The sequence below is a fragment of the Natator depressus genome, chromosome 9 (genome assembly GCF_965152275.1).
Source record: "Natator depressus isolate rNatDep1 chromosome 9, rNatDep2.hap1, whole genome shotgun sequence".
Taxonomy (NCBI): Eukaryota; Metazoa; Chordata; order Testudines; family Cheloniidae; genus Natator; species Natator depressus.
Genome location: NC_134242.1, coordinates 74382767 through 74404077, shown reverse-complemented (window position 1 = coordinate 74404077; position 21311 = coordinate 74382767). Strand labels below are relative to the sequence as shown.

The window sequence follows — 21311 nt, the reverse complement described above, 5'->3', positions numbered from 1 at the left end:
TGGGGTTGGTGTCCTTTGGGCATCTGAAGAAAAAAATGGGTCATCGATTAGTCCAGCAGCAGCCTGGGGCCCCCATATTTTAATTGCTTGTGCTGCATGGGCTAAATTCATCCCTGGTGAAACATCACTGGTGAAATCATGGAGGGATTTGGCCTTCTGTGTTTCGCCCTCCATATTATTAATGTGTCTGATAATGTGTCAAAGAAATACTCTGCTTCTCAAAATGAGTGTGAGAGTATCCCCTGAAGTCAGTGGATACCTATCCCTGAACCTTCCCAGTGGCCACACCGGCCACTGCAGTATAAGAAACTGTTCTGAGAAGAAATGGCCAAGTAATCAAAAGCCCCTGAAGTTGAGATATGCTAGTTAATGACATCTCTCTCTCTGTGTCCATTTTACATGCCGCTCCCCACCCCCGTCCCTGTGGTAGCTGAGTGCCATGCATGAAAAGTAAACACAGAAATAGCTCTCTCTTCTGCTCCTGACAGCAGAAGACAACAAACTATTGCTGGAATTTATTCTTGAGATGCCCTCCATCCTAGACCCTCCAGTTGCATACTTAATTAAGTGATTGTATTAGCTGGTTGTAGTTATTTTTGTTGGATACTCTGATTTGCATTTGGTTTACCAAAGGGAAGATGCATCGGGCAAAGATGTCATCTATACCAGTTCTCTGTGTAAGCACTAGAATTGGGGGACTGGGGCCCGAAACCAGCCACCTCCAGCAGTGCCTGAGGATCCAGGTTTTGCTGTTGCTCTAGGTCTGGGGTTTGGGGGGGTGCAGAAGGAACAGTTACACTTGTTCTCCATTTAGGCAGTGGAATTTGGGTGGCTGAGGCCCAAAACAGTAAGGATCCTGCTTTTATCTTCCCCGCCCCTTCTCCCATACACACACAGAATCACACATACTAAGGGTTTGTGAGGCTTTCCTGTAAGCAAACACTAAGCACCTTGTGGCTGAGTGCAGACTTTCCCTGTGTGCGGACTTGGCCCTGTTCCCCAGCTCTCCAGGGCTGGGATTCACTGGGCTGCGTAGTGGCTCCTGCCTTCGCACCCACCCACGCAAGTGGCTCCTGCAGGGCCTGTTAGGCTGGAGCCCTGCCCAGCCACTCAGGGTCAGAGCAACAGCAGCAGCCAGGAGCTGGGAAGCAGCCAGTCACCAACTTTCCAGGGCTCATGGAGAGGCAGAGGCTGGGATGGGAGGCTGCAGCAGGATGGATGCTGGGGCCCTGCCTGTCCTTGCTGCTGGGTGCTCCTGTGGTCAGTGCACTCCAGGGACCGTCGCTGCCGCTGTCCCCCGAGGACAGTGACACAGAGAATGCCAGCTGGGGGTCCCAGGAAGCCCAGGATAATGAATCCTCTGTGCACACAGTCTTCTTCTCCCTGGATTATCAGCACGTGCAGGTTCCCTTTGAAATAACGCTCTGGATCATGCTAGCTTCTCTGGCCAAAATAGGTAAGGAGCCAGGTTTCTTCTGGGCTGCAGCAGGAGGAAGAGGAGAGGGGCAGAGCTCAAACAGGGGAGGGATACTCTGAGAACTTCCCTGCATTGGGTATCTGTTTGTCAAACCCCAGCTAGGGTGGGAAGTCCTTGCCTAAAACCCTCCTCACCCCTAAATCTGTCTGTGAGGTTTTCAAAGTCTCTGAATGCCCCATCCTGCCCAGTGCCTGACTGAATTGCCCTGGCCTGGGAAAGACAGTCAACACATGCACTTCCCAGCCAGCTTCTCATAACCTGGGGAAGCTCAGGTGGGAAGTGAGTTATCAATAATATTTTTAAATCTTAGGCTAGATAGAAGAGAACAACTTCTTTCCCTTTATGGTACTGAGCTGCTCAAACTGACTGCATTTCACCTCTGCAGCGTCAGGTAGGGCTGTTTGTTGACAGGATATCAAACTAGATAGCCCTCTGGGCTGATTGTTTTTTTATCTCCCCCTTTCCTCCAAACACACATACAGACACACAGGGTTTGTGAGGCTTTCTTGTAAGCAAACGCTAAGCACCTTGCAGCTGAGTGCGAGACTTTTCCTGTGTGCGAACCTAGCCCTGCTCCCTGGCTCTCGGGGCTGGGTTTCAATAGAGTACTGTACATTAAATTGCCATATTTGCAAATGGAAAAAAACCCCACAAAATTGCTTGTCAGCCTGTAATACTGCAGCTGCAAATGATAGTGACATTTCCAAAGCCACGTGTAAGTTTATACATGCAAAACTTAAGAACTGCACACACGTATCCATGGGAGAGGAGAGTCCAGAAAGGATAATGGGAGTAATTGTGTAATTATATAACTGGAGTGACAAATTACAAATGTGAATAATAATCCTGAACTATGTGCCTGCTTTCGCAACTTTTCTGCACACAGGTCTCCACTGATGTCAATGGGAGTTAAGAATGAGGAGCGGGTTGGATCAGGCCCATCACAATGAATAATTTGGGCCTAAGAGTAATATGGTATAAGAAGGGAAATGATAAATACAGGCTATGAGCTTCATTAGTACTGCAGAAGCCCCTTAACCTTAATTTAATTATTCAGAAATATGAAATATCAGATGCTTACTTACATTGTAAGGTCTTTGGAGCAGAGATAGTCTTTTGTTTTAAGTCTGTATGCCACCGAGTACTCTAGGAGCCCAGTTCTGGTAATACAAACAAACAATACAAATAATGATTAATGAGATTTTTTTCTAATTTTTCCATTTCAGTTTGGTTTATTTCGGTTTATTTCTTTTCATGACTTGTGTTGTATGAATTTCTTTTTAAAGTTTAGATCTGTGCAAAGTAGCTGGATGTACCGCTTGTCCGGAGGTGCTGAGCTCACTTTTCACAATGTTGTATTCTAACTGTTTAAAGAGCTAATGATTAGTGAATATTAAAATGTCCTCCTTTATAATTAATAAGAAGGCTTTTTCTGACAAAGAACATTCGTTAGAAACATGGAACACAATTTAAAAAAAAAAGAACTGCTGCTCTCTACTTTTGTGGTGCTGAAGAGAGTATGCTATTTAGACCCTACGCCATCTATTATCCTGAATTCCTTCATGTATATTTATCTTAGGTAGATTGTTTTTAGTGCCTACTGTACTGTTATCTAAAATATATAGCTTTTAACCTTTTGTTGTGATGAATTGAGGAATATGCCAATTGTAGTTATTAAAAATCTCCTGGCGCTTTTGGCAAAATTAGAGGTGTGCTAGCCTAATTCCAATTTAGGTAAATATACTCCACCTACTTTAAATTTTCCCTCATATTTTGAATTCTATATGCTATTCTTCAGCTTCTCTTTAAAAAAATGTTGTCTACTGATGTTGTGTAGCAAGATGGCTGTGTTTCACCCCAGATGTGGCTGTGTTTCAATAGGGTATATAAAACTGTAAAGCACTTTGGGATCTTCCTGAATGAAAGGTGCTATAGCAGTGGTTCTCAAACTTTTGTACTGGTGACCCCTTTCACATAGCAAGCCTCTGAGTGCGACCCCCCCCTTATAAATTAAAAAAAAACTTTTTATATATTTAACACCATTATAAATGCTGGAGGCAAAGCAGGGTTTGGAGTGGAGGCTGACAGTTCGCGACCCCCCATGTAATAACCTCACGACCCCCTGAGGGGTCCCGACCTCCAGTTTGAGAACCTCTGTGCTATAGGATGCTATTTATTTATTAACTTTTCATTTTACCAACATTTACAGCATTTTTTAAAGTCACTTCATGCTGACCTAAAGAATCCTACTGGTATTAAGTTGGAAAATTATTATTTAGGATAAATAGCATCAGTTCACACCCCACAATGCTCTCTTCTAAAAATGACAACGTGGAGCGATTCCTCTTTTGTATTATAAAAAAGTGTGATGAAATGATGATGTCAACATATTATGCTGATTCTGGATAATGATGTAATCTTTTTACTGTTCACCAGCATTTCATCTGTTTAACAAGCTGCCATCAGTTGTGCCTGAAAGCTGTTTATTGATATTTGTGGGGCTCATCATGGGAGGAATCATCTATGGCTTAAACGACAAGTCCCCACCAGTCATGGACAGTGATATCTTTTTCCTCTATTTACTGCCACCTATAGTCCTTGATGCAGGGTACTTCATGCCCAGCCGTCCCTTTTTCGAGAACATTGGGACTATTCTTCTGTATGCTGTAGTGGGAACTATATGGAATGTGTTTGGGATTGGCTTCTCACTGTATGGGATATGCCAAGTGAAATCCTTTCACCTGCAGGATATATCGTTGCTCCATAACCTCTGGTTTGGCAGTCTGATTGCTGCAGTGGATCCTGTAGCAGTGTTATCTGTGTTTGAAGAGATACATGTCAATGAAAAGCTTCACATTTTGGTTTTTGGAGAATCACTCCTAAATGATGCTGTTACAGTGGTAAGTACTATCTCTTATGTTGGTATTAAGTGTACAGAGGCCTGTGGCTAGTGCTAGCCTGGCACTCAGGAGACTCACATTCAATTCCCTGTCCTGCCAAAGACATCCTGTATGACCTTGAGCAAGTCCCTTAGTGTCTCTCTGTTCCTTAGTTCCCCAGCTGTATAATGGGGACAATAGCACTTCCCTACCTTACAGGGATGTTGTGGAGCTACAAGCAGTGGTCATTACAGTAGTGTACGTTTTTTTTTAGTGTAGAAAGGGCCCATGGAATTTGGCCCATTGATTTTTATGGAGAGCTCTCATTAACTGCAGTGCGAAAGGGTTACAGGATATGATCTATAACGGTGTAGTATCTACAGTCTGTTCTCAGTAACATTCCCCTAGAGCCAGTATGTGCACATGAAGACACTAAGATATGAAGAGAAAAAGTAAATTTGCGGAGAAGCCTAACAGGTTTTGTTTCAGAAACATCGTCAATATGGGAATTAGATTGGCAAAAGGGGTGGGGGGAGGAGGCAGGGAGAGGGAGGGGAACCTTTCCAGAGAACAAACTATAATTAAAAAGTAAAACAAAAGTATCCTGTTGCTACTATTATTGGCTACAAGAAAGCATGATTCTGGTGCTGAGCTGCCTCAGCTCCCATTGAAATCAGCTGCTCTCAGGGATGAGTTATGCAGGAGGTCAGACTAAATTATCATCATGGTCCCTCTGGCCTTAAAACCTGTGAATCTATAAAGTGTTCTTTGGAGCCAACTCAGCACCTTGCAGGATCAGGCCCTAAAATGGTTATTTATTTAAAATGTTTGGATGGACACTTGCTGCATTGTCATAACAGGAGCAGACATGTTTTGAGAGGACAATCTGTTAATATGTACCTTCTTTGTCTTTCTACTATGAACTAAACCTCAGTCCTCTTAATAGTTACTTTATTTAAAATAACAAGAGTGACTTTCCTTTGTGTCTCATCTTCTGAGGAGCAAAATCCAAGCCTGGTTCCTGATTTAAAAAATGACTTATTTAGTTTAAAAATGAGTTATTTTCCCTTTTCTCCACTCTAGCTGCAGAATCCCATTCTGAACTCACTTAGGGCCTGATCCAGAGCCCACTGACTGCAATGGGGGTCTTTCCATTGATGCCAGAAGGCTGTGGATCAAGGTCATAGGGTCCACATAACGGTGAGCATGTATACAGTGGTGAGCTTTTACACAAGAGCAGTCCCATTGAGTTCAGTGTTCACCAGGGTGGGTAAAGACTGCACAATTTAGCCCCTGAATAGTGAGTTCTCTGAGAAACATCCTCATATTTGTACAGTGCTGAGTAGACTATCAGCACTCAATACATTATAGTAATAAATAAAGCTTATCAGATGAAGTGTCTCTATTGTTATCTAATGTGCCTAGTCCTTTGTTTCTTGTGAGATTTGGGCATTGAGGAATACAGGATTGGATCTAATATGCTGACTCAGTCATACCAGTTTCTTCAAGTGGGTTCAAAATAAGATTCTGCAGCTGGAGTCAGGCACTGCCTATCACTTTATATTACGCAGTGTCTTTTATACTGCATACGGTACTCTTTTATACTGAAGAATTCTAGTCAGGAAAACACTAAGTTAAAGACTATTTCTCAACAATTTAATTTCCCTATAAATAAAAGGGACAGTAAAAAATCAGGACCTGTTATGCCCAATACTTCTACATCAAATTTGGGTTATAGAAATACTTTAGCGTGAAATTGTCCATTTTAATCAACAGCCAGTACTTGCAGGAAGGTATTTAGGTCCAACATCTCTGCAAAGCTCCCCACTTCAGGAAGTCTCCTGTTATAAAGTCTGTTGTAAAGCCCATTGAAGTTGATGGAATAATTCGCCTTGATTTCAGCGGGTGTTGGGTCAGGCCTTATCTGCATGCCAGAAAGTTGGTACACCAGAGTTGCCACTCATGATAGTGCACTCATTGCTTTCAGTGATTGGTATAAAACTGCTGGTATAATTGGCTGCATCAACAGCCTGATGTACAACCAAAATTTGACTCGATGGAGTTACTGTTAATGTTTAAAAAGAACAGGAGTACTTGTGGCACCGTAGAGACTAACAAATTTATTAGAGCATAAGCTTTTGTGGGCTACAGCCCACTTCATCGGATGCATAGAATGGAACATGTAGTAAGAAGATATATATATATACATACAGGTAAGTTGGAAGTTGCCATACAAACTGTGAGAGGCTAATTAGTTAAGATGAACTATTATCAGCAGGAGAAAAAAACTTTTGTAGTGATAATTAAGATGGCCCATTTAGACAGTTGACAAGAAGGTGTGAGGATACTTAACTTAGGGAAGTAGATTCAATACGTGTAGGTTTCAGAGTAACAGTCGTGTTAGTCTGTATTCGCAGAAAGATGCATCCGATGAAGTGAGCTGTAGCTCACGAAAGCTTATGCTCAAATAAATTGGTTAGTCTCTAAGGTGCCACAAGTACTCCTTTTCTTTTTGTCAATATGTGTAATGACCCAGCCACTCCCAGTCTCTATTCAAACCCAAGTTAATGGCATCTAGTTTGCATATTAATTCAAGCTCAGCAGTTTCTCATTGGAGTCTGTTTTTGAAGCTTTTCTGTTGCAAAATTGCCACCCTTAAATCTTTTACTGAGTGGCCAGAGAGATTGAAGTGTTCTCTTCCCAGTTTTTGAATGTTATGATTCCTGAGGTCAGATTTGTGTCCATTTATTGTTTTGCGTAGAGACTGTCCGGTTTGGCCAGTGTACACGGCAGAGGGGCATTGCTGGCACATGATGGCATATATCACATTGGTAGATGTGCAGGTGAACAAGCCCCTGATGGCGTGGCTAATGTGATTAGGTCCTATGATGGTGTCACTTGAATAAATATGTGGACAGAGTTGGCATCGGGCTTTGTTGCAAGGATAGGTTCCTGGGTTAGTGTTTTTGTTGTGTGGTGTGTGGTTGCTGGAGAGTATTTGCTTCAGGTTTTGGGGCTGTCTGTAAGCAAGGACTGGCTCCCAAGATCTGTGAGAGTGATGGGTCTTCCTTCAGGATAGGTTGTAGATCCTTGATGATGTGTTGGAGAGGTTTTAGTTGGGGGCTGAAGGTGACAGCTAGTGGTGTTCTGTTATTTTCTTTGTTGGGACTATCCTGTAGTAGGTGGGTATACCTGCTGAAATGAAAAAACAGATTGACAGAGCCAGAAGAGTGCCCAGAAGTCACCTACTACAGGACAGGCCCAACAAAGCAGGTATACCCAACTGCTGAAGTGAAAAAACAGATTGACAGAGCCAGAAGAGTACCCAGAAGTCACCTACTCCAGGAGAGGCCCAACAAAGAAAATAACAGAATGCCACTAGCTGTAAAAGATTTAAGGGTGGCAATTTTGCAACAGAAAAGCTTCAAAACCAGACTCCAAGGAGAAACTGCTGAGCTTGAATTAATATGCAAATTAGATGCCATTAACTTGGGTTTGAATAGAGACTGGGAGTGGCTGGGTCGTTACACATATTGCATCTATTTCCTTAAGTTAAGTATCCTCACACCTTCTTGTCAACTGCCATCTTGATTATCACTACAAAAGTTTTTTTCTCCTGCTGATAATAGCTCATCTTAACTAATTAGCCTCTCACAGTTTGTATGGCAACTTCCAACTTATCTGTATGTGTATATATATCTTCTTACTACTTGTTCCATTCTATGCATCCGATGAAGTGGGCTGTAGCCCACGAAAGCTTATGCTCTAATAAATTTGTTAGTCTCTACGGTGCCACAAGTACTCCTGTTCTTTTTGCGGATACAGACTAATACGACTGCTACTCTGAAACCTGTTAATGTTTAGGATTTTAACTGCACTGGCATGTGAGTAGAAGGAAGATAGTGAGAAATAATATGTATTTAAATGCTTTGATTATAGATATACAATATCAATGTGTTTGTATTTATAATCCTTCATGGATCAGCAGCAAAGGTAGGAGTTCACCTCTCTTCCTGTTCATTCACATCAGTAAGGGGTGAGCTTCATAGTCTAATTGGAACCATTAAATTGAGACGTTCCATCCCACAGACAAATTCTTATTGCTAGTTTCTTTAATACAACAAATCTTTAGTGGAGACTTAGAGGGAGAAAATCTCCATGAAGATCTCCTTGCAGAACACTCCCTAGGTATCATTCCATGGGGAGGGTGGGGTTTGTCTCCCATGTGATAGGCCATGGAGAAACCCTGTTTTTCCCCAGGGATCTAAAGGTCTAGGGCAGGCCGTGAGGAAACTGTATGCCTTTACACGTGACCAAGCTCCTGGCAGGCCGCCCCCCCGCCACATCCATTGAAACCTCAAGAGCCAAGGTTTAGGTTGCTTTATCTTTTCTTGGAAATCCTTGCAGGGCCATAGGGTAGATGATGTAATTATGGGGCAAAACCCATTGGTTAAAAAGAACAGAGTGTCATTGTCACAACACTAGGAAAGCATTTCACCACATAGGCAGAAGTGTTACAAACATTTAATGATGTGTCTGTTGCCTGTGGTCATCTCTAGCTAATGTTTGTTTTTCTCTCTCTTTTTCCTTTTATTTTCTTCTAGGTGCTGTACAAGCTGTTTAGATCCTTTTGCGAAATGTCAACAATCAAAACTGTGGATGTGTTTGCAGGAATTGGGAAATTTTTTGTGGTTGGAATAGGAGGGGTATTGGTAGGCCTTTTATTCGGGATGATTGCTGCCTTTACCACACGATTTACCAAGAATATCCGTGTAATTGAACCCCTCTTTGTCTTCCTGTACAGTTACCTATCCTATCTCACTGCAGAAATGTTTCACCTCTCTGGTATTGTGGCGTAAGTATATGCACGAGTTTTCTTATTCATGCAATTAATGCTTTTGGCTATATTCAGAAAAGAATCAGTCATGATTACATCAGCATTGCTTAGTGTGAGATGTATGATAAACATCTTAGTATTAAGTGAAACAAAAAAATATAAAAGCCTTTGAAATGGTACTGGGACATAACCACATTGCATGCATTATACAATTACACATAAATGGTGATATGCATTCTTCAAATGCGCTCACATTTTCTGAGGATTTAAAAGACAAAGAAATGGCCTTAGCAGTGTTTCACAGAACAGATGGCATCTGACTTTAAATGATTTGAAATGCTAAAGGACTTAAGTTGAAATTTCAGGGTGTAGAGATTGGAGCCAGCTTGTGTATTTTAAAACTGGAAATCATAAATAGCCCTGATTATTAGAGCTGGACAGATTTCAAATGGTTCATCCATTCAGTCAGGCATCCAAACGTCTGCAAGCTTATTCAAGCTTGGTTTAGTGTCTTTGGTCTGGAAAATGTGCATGGTCAATATGTGTGAGACTTCCAGTTCTTTGTGGTTTTGGCTGGGCCAGAACAGGCTTTCTAGTAGTATTTTGAGTTCCAGTCAGTACCAGGATGTGAAGAGGTGCACTAAGTGGTTGATTGGATTCTTTGAACATCAGAAAAAATTGGGTTTGATCTGGGTTTTGGGCAAGACTTGAGTCCATTCTAACTTTATCTCCAGTGATTTGCCCATCCCTACTGATTAGCTTATTTAGGTCTATATCCTGTCTTTACTTTCTGATGGTATGATTGGGCAGGCAGGATTGCTCATGGTGACTGGGATGACTGTGTGGTAGGTTGCACATTGCTTCTCCTTTAAAAAAAAAGAAGATTGCACACTTTTCTCCACTTTGTGTACACTCCAGCATATGTGGTACCTGGCCAAGACCTAGCTGCATCCCTGGCCAGCAGCCCTTGGGGCTATAGCACTTCAGTGCACAGCAGCCAGTCCCATAGCACTCTGTTGAGTGTTCGTTATCCTGTCCTACTGTTGCTAAGGTGATCTTCTCCCCCCAGCATGCCCCTGCTCAGCCCAGGGCAAGATCTGGCTCCTTGTGTTTTAGCTTAGTTTTTCTAAATCAACACAATTCACAGGTATACTTTCACATACCGTGAGTGTCACAAAACAGCATCACCAACAGTTACCACACAATGGTATCCACGATTACCAGTTTTCCCTACACTTAGATTATGAAGTGGCAATGTGCGTAATGCCTCTTTGATTGTAGATAGACAGATAGACAGGCGCACACCCACTGACCTTGATGCTATCATGCATGATCAGGGACCGGATTCGTCTTTCTGTTAAACTGATGTAAATTAAGAATAATTCCACTAACCTCAGTAGAATTATACAGTAAGTCCTTGCTTAACGTTGTAGTTCCTGAAAAATGCGACTTTAAGCGAAACGATGTTAAGCGAATCCAATTTCCCCATAAGAATTAATGTAAATGGGGGGGTTAGGTTCCAGGGAAATTTTTTTCACCAGACAAAAGACTATATTATATATATATGTATATACACACTGTATAAGTTTTAAACAAACAGCTTAATACTGTACACAGCAATGATGATTGTGAAGCTTGGTTGAGGTGGTGAAGACAGAGGGTGGAAGAGGGTGGGATATTTCCCAGGGAATGCCTTCCTGCTAAATGACGAACTAGCACTAGGCTGAGGCTCAAGGGTTAATACATTGTTGTTAATGTAGCCTCACACTCTACAAGGCAGCACAAATGGAGGAGGGGAGACAGCACGGCAGACAGAGACACACACCCTATGTGTGATAGAGAAGAGAGAGAGATTCACATTGCCCCTTTAAGTACGCTGACACCACTCTAAGTACATTGCCTTTTTAAGTAGATCAGCAAGTTGAGACAGCAGCTGCTGCCTTCAAGCTCCCCCCGTCCTGAGCCCTGTTGTGTCCCCCCCGCTCTATGGAGATGGGGTAAGCGGGGGGCAGGAGCAGGGGGGAGGGGGACACCCTGACATTAGTCCCCCTCATACCCCACCCCCCGCACAGCAAGCAGGAGTCTCCCGGGAGCAGCTCCAAGGCAGAGGGCAGGAGCAGCACATGGCAGTGGGGGGCAGGGACAGCTGAACTGCCGGCAATTGATAGCCTGCTGGGCAGCTGTCACACAGGGAACTTAGGGGAGCAGGGAGCTGCCAATCCACCCTGGTTCCAACCACCCACCAGCTAGCTCCAATGGGCTCTCTTTCTGCAAGCAGTGGACAAATCAGGTGGCTGCCAAACAACATTATAAGGGAGCATTGCACAACTTTAAATGAGCACGTTCTCTAATTGATCAGCAATGTAACAACGAAACAATGTTAACTGGGACGACTTTAAGTGAGGAGTTACTGTACCTGATTTCAGTGGCGTAATTGAGAGCAAATTCTGGCTTGTAGCATAGTGCGTATGAATTAGGATGAGTGTAACTATGGGCTTGTCTACAGGGTGGGGTGATGCACTCTATGGGGGCGTGATTTGTTAAGTGCAATGTCATACTGCGCATTAAGTAGTTCATGTAGACCAGTGGCTCTCAACCTTTCCAGACTACTGTACTCCTTTCAAGAATCTGATTTATCTTGTGTACCCCCAAGTTTCACCTCACTTAAAAGCTTACAAAATCAGACATAAATATACCAAAGTGTCGCAGCACACTATTACTGAAAAATTGCTTACTTTCTCATTTTTACCATATAGTTATAAAATAACTCAATTGGAATATAAATACTGTACTTACATTTCAGTGTATAGTATACAGAGAAGTATAAACAAATCATTGTCTATGAAATTTTAGTTTGTACTGACTTTGCTAGTGCTTTTTATGTAGCCTGTTGTAAAATGAGGCAAATATCTAGCTGAGTTGATGTACCCCCTGGAAGATCTCTGAGTACCCCCAAGGGTACATATACCCCTGGTTGAGAACCACTAGTGTAGACCCTGATGGTGCTCACTCAAGGTTCTCTAGTGTTTCAAACAGCACTATGCTAAAGCATACACGGGAACCTGTAGGGAGCTCCTTCACTGGTGCTTCTGCTGCTTCCCTTAACTGTCATCCTACGTTGCATTCCTGACTTTGGCCCTGATCCCTCAGTGAGCTCCATATGATCAGACCACTGTGCCAATGCGAAGCCCTTCAGCCACTGGGACTCCATGCAGTCTCAGGAGTCAACACATACAGGATGTTTGGAGATTCCCAACTCTTGTGATTTCATCACAAGTCTCTTGGTATTCAGTGGTTTTTGTAAAGTTCCAGCACCTGGAGTCATAAGATTACTGACTGTCAGTAGAAAACCGAGGGATAAATAAATGCATGTTGTTCAACTTGTAGTTGATCAGCCCAATGCAGAGGGTGCTGAGGATGCCTTCTCTAGAAGTGGAGAAGGCATTTGACCATACAGAAAGAGATGATCTTTTCCATAACTGAAAGTGCATGGAGAAGTGGCAGCACTGAAAGGTCACAAGAGGAACCTGGTATTTGTTGAACTATCTATATCTACATTTTGTTTCTGAAAATATTGGCGGTTGATAGCCAAGAAGATAAATGCAAGATATTGATGTCTGATCTACAGTTAAAATATGTGGCTCCTTTAATAAAGATTTTTAAACATCAGAAATTATTTTTGTTTAAATGTTGCAAAATCATATCTGTACTTTAGTTTCAATGCCAGTCTAACAAAGAATTCAAGAAACTGACTCATCTAAGGAATGGAGACACCTTTCCTTTACAAAACTTCCCTACAAGTCTCTGGGGAAGCTAACTGGAGCTATCAAGGTTCTTTAAGTACAGCTTTATATAGTAATTGAGAGATACTAGTTTTTAATTTGAAGAAGTTGACTTTAACCTTAGGAACACGATTAACTGTGGGCTAAATCCTTCAATCTTGAATCAGACACCAAAACGCCCACTAACATCAATGAGAATTGTGCCTGAGGAAGAACTGATTTAGTCCTGCAAAACTCGATCCAGTATTTCTAATGAACAAAGAGATCTTACCTTAGAATCAAAGGCAGTATAGATGGAAAAGACTGTATGAGGTCATCCAGACCGTTTCCCTGACAGTGGTTGCTAGCTCTGATCCTGACTCAGGAAATGGACTCATCTAGTGCTGACAAACACAAAAGTAAAGATATTTAGTATTTCCCTAATGACTGTAAAGTGCACCTAGACTCCAGTGATATTTGCCTTATAGACAACTCCAATATTGATAATACTGATGATGAAAAGAAAATGAAACATTAAACATCCACCTACAGTTCAATACAGCAGTATCTGGATGATCTATGTTGAAACCAATGATACTACGCTGTGTAAAAATAGGAATCGTCTATACTTTGCAGGTTTTGTTTCCTAGATGGCCAATACAAAGCAATATTTCAGTATTGCTGAACCAATCATAGTTCAGGGGAAAAGGTAAACTAAGGCTCTGTTATAGTATCATGTGACTGAACAGTAAAATAAATATGCTGCATAATCAGCATGGAAGGAGAAGGCTTTCAGACGTAATGGTGTTTCCTTCTGTCACGGGGTACTGTACCCAGCATGGAGCCCATTTTGTTTCCTTTTCAATAATGCATCATTTCTGGATCAAAATGGGTGCTTGGACAGCTACTTCCTTGTCATAAGAAATTGAGATTACAGATAACGGTATATTTTAAGATTTAAATATAAGAAGTAGAAAGACACTTATGGCTCATTTGTGTTTCTTAAGCCTTTTAAACTACCTTCCAAAAAGATGTTGTCAAGCACATTTTTTGTATTGCTCTCTTGTTTGTGATACCAGTTTAGTACCCTGAAAATATTCTCCCCAAACTAACAGTATTTTTATTTTGTGCTTTGAAATTAACATCACGGTTGTAGTTTAACTTCATTGTTTTGCTCTGTAAATATCTGCACAGCTGGGTCAATAAGGATTTGTTAATTAGCTGCTGCTGAGCCAGCAGAGGGGGAAAGATCACAAGAAGATGAGCCTCATTTTGCTCTTGCTAACAGCAGTACAAACCAGGAATAACTATGTTGAAATTAATGGTGTTTTACTAGTAGCAGAGGACAGAGGAGGCTGGTGAGAGGAGAATCAGGCTTATTGGTTTTCCATGGGTTGCAGAAAAATAGTCAGGTGAGATCTCGTCTCATGGAAACCTTGGCCATTGTTGCTGTTGTCATCCTTCTGTTCAGTTGTTTGCTGCCCTTACAGATAGCGCTCCCTACCCACATTATTAATGCTCAGTACAGATCTTCACATCTAGGCTTCCCAGTGGCCACATATTTCCCCTATTTAGAAAAATTGACAATTTCCAGCAGAAAATGATCACATTTATTCCTGAGGTCCTCTCTATTCCCACTGTACACTAGGATGTACTTTGCCCAACGTTTTGGCAGTGAACACAGAAAGGACAGATGAGCTCCTCTCCCTGCCTCATTTCACTGCATTTCATTGCAGTTTAGAAGTGGAGGCAAAAAAGTAGTGGGTTTTTTTTTGTCAATTTCCTGGGACTCGCATATGAAATAAGAAAGGATGGAAATTACAGGTAAAATAAGACTTAAAAATGATGAGATTAAAATCAAAGAGAAGGAGGGAGGGAGGGAGGGAGAGAGGGAGAGAGGAGAAAGTTGGACAGAAATGTTCTCATTATTTCTCTTTTTCATGCCCATAGCTGAACTGTATATTCACTGGGAGCTGGCACACAGCTGTGACTTTGCCAATAAAGCCCAAACACCCAGTCAGTTTTTTTTTTGCAGTCAGTGTCCAATGCTAATCTCCTCGGCAGTGTATACTGCTTCCCACTGAGTAAGTTTGTCATTTTGTGGTCCCTGTATTATATGCCGAATGACCACCAGCTGAGAGCATGAATTATGAATAGAATGGACCAGCAGTAGTCAATGGCTATTTGGAAAACAATGGAGTGGCAGTCACCAGTAAAGTAACATTTAAAGTCAATAGGCTAGATCCTATGTGGATCAGACCAATTTATCTCAGTGTAATGCTAGCAGCTTCAGGGGAGTTACTCCTGATGTACACGGATGTAGATTAGAAGAAAACAAAGCCCTTTGCTTCAGAGAGTTGTTGTCAAAATAGCAATGGTGACGAGAATTCAGAAACTGATATTTGTCTTGCCTTCATTCAACCAGTCCTTTAGTACAATGTGTTTCAGTCAAAGTGACATGCCCCCCCACCCCCACCAGTGCTTTGGCTCTTTGATTCCAGTTGCTTTGACCTTCTGAGATTGCTAGGCTGAAATTATACTGATTTGAAAAGCTGATGAATTAGGCTAACCACATGTATCCTGTAGTTTCAATAACCAATTATCCATGAACAATTAAAGGGTAAAAGTTTTAATTAAAGGGTAAAAAGTGCTTAACACTTCTAAAATGACCTTGTATGTACAATACATGAAGAGGTAAAATGTTACTGCTGTAGTGACACTCTCTAATTTCCTCAGTAGCACAGTGGTCCTGTTGGAGGCCCGCTCTGTGTTCATCACGCAGCCTAGTGAATGTTCAGTAAGGTTTCTTTGATATCAGTTGAGGTCTCTGTAGTCCTTCAGCTGATTTAAGGGGCCAGCTCCTCAGCTGTGGCTAAAGAACATAGCAGCTCAGGATGGGGATGGGAATGTAAAATTCACTTCCTCCATCCTGGGCTGGCTGTGCACTGGGCCAGTCCCTGGTGTTAGTTAGAACAGCTTGCAGGCTACTCATATGCTATGTTGGCTGCCCCTGGCCCCGGATCAGCCAGATTTGAAGAAGCCCTCTTCACACCCCTCATGCCAGCAGCACAGGAGCTGCTACCTCAGGTCTCTGTATTCTGAAGGTTCCTCTGTACTGGGATGATCTTCCTGTGGCTGATTATGATGGTTTTAGGGCCAGAATTCACCAGATATGCTTCCCAAAGCATCAGAGAACAGTGCAGAATCTGGGTGAATGCCTTTGTGCATGACATTCTCCTCAGCCCACCTCATCACATGCTACTTCTCAGCACAGCCCTCTCTGAGAATGTGTGGAAGTTATGAAAGGGCAATAAATGCTCAGCTCATCAGCATTATCCTATGTGCCATACTGATCTGTGAGTTGGAGCTGGTTTCTGTGGGCACATGGGGTGGCACGGGAATGGAGTTATAAAAAGACACGATATAAAGAAAAACACTGGAAATACTCTCAAGATTTTTTTTTTAAAGAACTTATGCTTTTAAAAAAGAAATTATACCACTGTTATGCTTTTGAGAGATCAAAATTTTATGGGCCAGATTCCCGTCTCATAGTGGTGTAAACTCCATTGAATGAGCTGAATTACTTCAGATTTACACTGGTGTAACTTATGTCAGAATTTGCTCCCGTTCCTTTTCTGTAATTCTTGTCTCTTCAGTATTGTCTCATCATTTCCTTATGCTCCCTACTGCCAGTTTTCAGCATCCACCCATTGTCTCTGGTCTTGCACTTGGACTGCAGCCTCTTCAGGGCAGGGACTGCCTCTTTGTTATGTGCGTCTGCAGAGCCTAGAACAGTGGGGCGTGATCCATAACTGGGACCCTGAGGCACCATGGTAATACAAATAACAATGTACTGCAGAGAGCAATTTGTATTGTGTGTAGGGAACAGTCCTGCTATGACAGGGAGATGAACTTGGTTATTATCTAACAGGCCTTTTGTATATCTAATATTTATGAGTCTTTGATTAAAAAAATTGAGGTTAAGTCTTGATTAGAATCTGTCAATGTTGCACTGCTGATGGCAAACGGATTACAGGAAGTGGACATATGCAATATATTAATAATGATATTAAAAAGCTACATTAAAAGAATGTTACAAAGTTGCAAAGTAAAACACTCAAAAGTTAGGAAATGCTAGAAATAAGGAGGCCCATGGAGGAGGTGCTAGATCTTCTCAATGAAATATTTATAAGAATATTTTAACATAGGCAAACCAATGTATTTTTCCCCCAACCTCATTCTGAGAAACAGCTGAACCTTTTTTGCTGAAATTTTCCAGAAAACATCAGCCGGAGGCAAATACCCAGGATTGAAAATTTCAGCCCAAATTGTTAAAGTTTGGCAAACTTATAAGGAACTGAAAACAGGGTCTTATAATGGAAAGAGTTGGGCAACATTAGCTATATGTGTCGCTACCTCCCAACAATAAATGTAATAACTTAGCATTTATTTATTAAGGGCCAGATCCAAATACCCTTACTCACACAGAGTAGTCTCTTTCTGCACAAGTAGTCTCACTGATTTTTAATAGAATTACTTGGGGAGTAAGGTACTACTGAGTGAGTCTCAGCATACCAGAATCTGCCCTAAACTAAGTCTTACATTGTCTTGGAAAGGCTATGATATAATTTTTGCCTATCTAGCATGTTCCTCCAACCAACCTATGTACCATATATAATTGCTTTATTTTCTTTCCTCAGTATTATTGCGTGTGCCATGGGCATGAAACGTTATGTGGAGGCGAACATCTCTCTAAAGTCTCACACTACAATCAAATACTTTATGAAGATGTGGAGCAGTGTTAGTGATACCCTTATCTTCATCTTTCTTGGGGTCTCTACCATTGGAGACAACCATGAGTGGAGTTGGTCTTATATTTGCTTTACCGTCATTTTCTGTCTTATTTGGAGAGCGCTAGGTATGGTGAAAAAGCTGATTTTTCTTTGTGCGAATGAAATGTGCAATTTCGGAGTTTATTATGTATCTCATTTAAGTGTAGGAGGGGAGGGACTCTTTGAAAAGTACTGGTTGCCTAACATTCAAAACCTAATCTTTAATTCTAACTGCTGGTTCATTTAGTACTTCCCTTTGTATTTCTACCATGTTTCCAGTTCACTTTATCACATCCTTCAATGGAAAATGTGATTGACTCCCTTTGTTCGTGTACTGGTTAAGATAAACTGGTTCTTGAGCTAATGGGGGGGATCTTGTTGTTTTTGGAGCTGACCATCTTGAGCGTGAATCTTATTGTCTCTTCTTAATGTGGTTGTAGGTCTTGGGCACAGACTGTTTCAGATGAGTGCCTCAGGATTGGCTTGGACTCCTGAGTACTCAGCTGCTCTAAAGTGTATTCAAAGGCAAATGCTGTCTTAACTGGAAGAAATAAGTCATGTATTGGCTTGGTTGCATGTGAATCATTGTCATTAGCTGGGAAGGTGGTGGACTGGATATTATGTATAAGCAGTTCTCTCTGCTGGCTGAGCTAATGAGCTGTATTATTAGCTGGAGAAGCAGAGGCCTGTGTTTTGTAGTGAAATGTGAATCCCCATGCACATCTATGTAGCTGGGTGATCAATCCAGAGTCCTTATACACAATGTGTTGCCATCTCTTACAGTAGATGGGGGATGGACGTATTTTAAAACTACAGCAGTAACTGTACTTAAACCCAGGCCAGATTCTGCCTGGCCCTTATGTGGGTACAGTGGGCAGAAAGCATGTGAGAAACCCATCACCTGCTTGTTTGGTAACAAGAATTTCAGTTCCTGCACTGACAGTAGCACAGGAACTGCTCCCTCCTACTGCCCTGGGGCTTGCACTGTGCCCCAAAGAGGGCAGGGAGGATGGAGGTCCATGACTCCATCCATCTCTGCCCTGTCCAGCAGAACTGGCTACCTATGCAGGAGGAGCAAGCTGTATCCCATAAAGGGATGTGACAGCTGGCACACAGGATCTCTCTGTCCTGGAACTCCTGGACCATTCTGCTTCCCTGTGGAAGAATGTCTTCCACTGAGCTGGTATAGCGGTGCACTGCCCTTTATTATGAGCTATGTCTCCAGTTGAGCCTAGAGATAGGAATCAGTTTGGCTTTCTTTCCTGAATAGATCTGAACATCACCACGGAATAATAGTAAATGGCTAGCAGCATTGATACAAAATGTGAAATCTAGCAGGATGCATCAGTTCTGAAGTCATTTCCTCCATGTCACCATCACTACAAAACACATGACTTGTGGTGTATGAGCCATATATACCATAGGCCAGATTTCACCAACCGCACTCAGTGCTGGCTTCGCATTTTGCTACTTTAGTTTTCAGTCAGTAAAATCCCTGTCAGACATGTTTGGAATAGTTCTACTGTGGAGACGAACTTCCTTGTTGTCCAGAAATATAGAGAAACAGATTTCTGCCCCAGTCCTCCAGTCTGACTGAGCGGTGTCAACTTTACATTCCTGCCCCTAATCCTGGGGCTGCCTCAGTGTCCGACACAAGTTCAAGCACCCTCTGTGCTGCTCTAATTTATGTCAGGTAATTATGGCCCTTAAAGGCACCTACACCTGCTATAGATTGCTGGAATGCAGCAGCACTCTGGATGTGCCCTTGTCCTTGTCAGCTTCCTGGTCTGCTCCCTGCACTGGGTATGTGATAACCAGGAATTTTCACCATATCTGTTTGTTGGTATCTCTATTTTAGGTGCTCAGATAGACTCCACTGGTCTCACCTGCCCCCTTTTAGTGTATCTTTATAGTCCCTTGGTGGCTCCAGCGTGGAAGGCATGGAGTGTAGCTGGGGCTAGAAGCAGCAAAGACCTTGGGGCCAGACAGTAGTGTAGCGGCAAGTAGGATTGCCCAGAATCTCCAGGAATGAAAGATTAATCTTTAATTAAAGGTTATGTCATGTGATGAAACCTCCAGGAATACATCCAACAAAAATTGGCAACCCGAGAGGCAAGGCATCTCCAAATGGAGTCCCTAATGTACTCAGGTCTGAGGGGTAGAACCCCTGGCCTCTTCTGTGAGAAGCATTGCCCTTAAATGGGAAAATTGGAAGGAACCTGTGAGCTGATGCCCATGGAGTTTCTGTTCTTTTACACAGGTTTTTCCTGCATAGAAGAGCACTGGGGCCTTAAAATGGAGGCGGCCAGCAAAAATGTGAGAAGCCCAGGGTTTGGTAAAGTTTTGAGTTAGCATGTCTAAGATCATAAGCAACCGAGGGGAGCTGCAGTTACATCAAGATATTTTTTGCAGAGGATAATCCACACTCTCTGCAGCACAGGAGGGAAATGATATGAACCAAGACCTCTGCAGCTGTAAATTCTCCCGTAGGAACAGCTAGGAAATGTTAATGGGCAAATGGTATCCTTGAAACGGAACAAAACTGGAGATTAAACTAGGCTTCAGAGCCGGGCACTGCAATGTTCAGAATAAGATTCAGTGGGTAACAAATAGTGGATGAACACCTCCCCTGATGATCATGTGGAGGCCCCATGATTACTTTTTCTCTCATCTTATATTTTTAAAGCAAACCTCTCCTTTACTCAGCAACCCTAGGATACTCCCAACCTTACTTTTTTAGGGATTCTTCCTTGCTGTCATAAAAATAAAGGATATAATATAAATATAAATAAATATTTTGGGGAAAGACGTCTCCAAGTGGGCTCTTTCCCTGTTCTTTGTTTAACACGCTTGGTGGTGGCAGCATAGGGTTCAAGGACAAGGCAAAGTTTGTACCTTGGGGAAGTTTTTAAGCTAAGCTGGTCAGAATAAGCTTAGGGGGTCTTTCATGCAGGTCCCCACATCTGTACCCTAGAGTTCAGAATGGGGAAGGAACCTTGACACTTGCCATAAAGGCCACAACATGTGCTCCTAGCCCAGAGTTTGGAGACATTATATAAACAAATACTATGCAAATATAGAGACTTAATATATAGCCTAGTATTGTGCCCTGTTGTTCTATGTCTTTGTTCTTCTTTCTTTACCTACCTGGGCACAATGTATAGAGTGTTTTATATAGGAGAGATTTTCCCTCTCACTATGGCCACTCTTTGCTCCATAAAAGCCCCTTGGCCAGCAATAGGAGAATTCCCCCCATGCAGTTATGGGAAACACAGGGTCCCTTGCCCGTCCCAGTATGTTGGGGTGCCCCATACTACAGCAATTCTGAGCAGCTCTGACTGTCTGATTTAGAGCAGCTCCTTCAGACACCTAAATAATGCTGGGGTCTCACCAGCCCAGAAATCTAATGAAGTAAATGTGGCTCAAAGCCTTAAAGTGAGGAAGTTTACACTGCCAATGCCTGGGCATTTCCTAAGCTGTAGCTAATAAGAGGACTTCCATTTGTGGGTTTGTGAGTTAGGCACC

General features: G+C 42.3%; 1 protein-coding gene across 1 annotated transcript in view; it reads left to right on the top strand.

The window, feature by feature from the left end:
- Positions 1 to 1176: 1176 nt before the first annotated feature.
- Positions 1177 to 21311, top strand: part of LOC141993227 (sodium/hydrogen exchanger 2-like) — a 64184-nt gene continuing 44049 nt past the window's right edge. The window contains exons 1-4 of the mRNA XM_074962655.1: positions 1177 to 1456; positions 3914 to 4377; positions 8961 to 9211; positions 17655 to 17872. Coding sequence (XP_074818756.1) covers positions 1177 to 1456; positions 3914 to 4377; positions 8961 to 9211; positions 17655 to 17872 — 1213 coding nt within the window. The remainder of the gene's footprint in view (positions 1457 to 3913; positions 4378 to 8960; positions 9212 to 17654; positions 17873 to 21311) is intronic.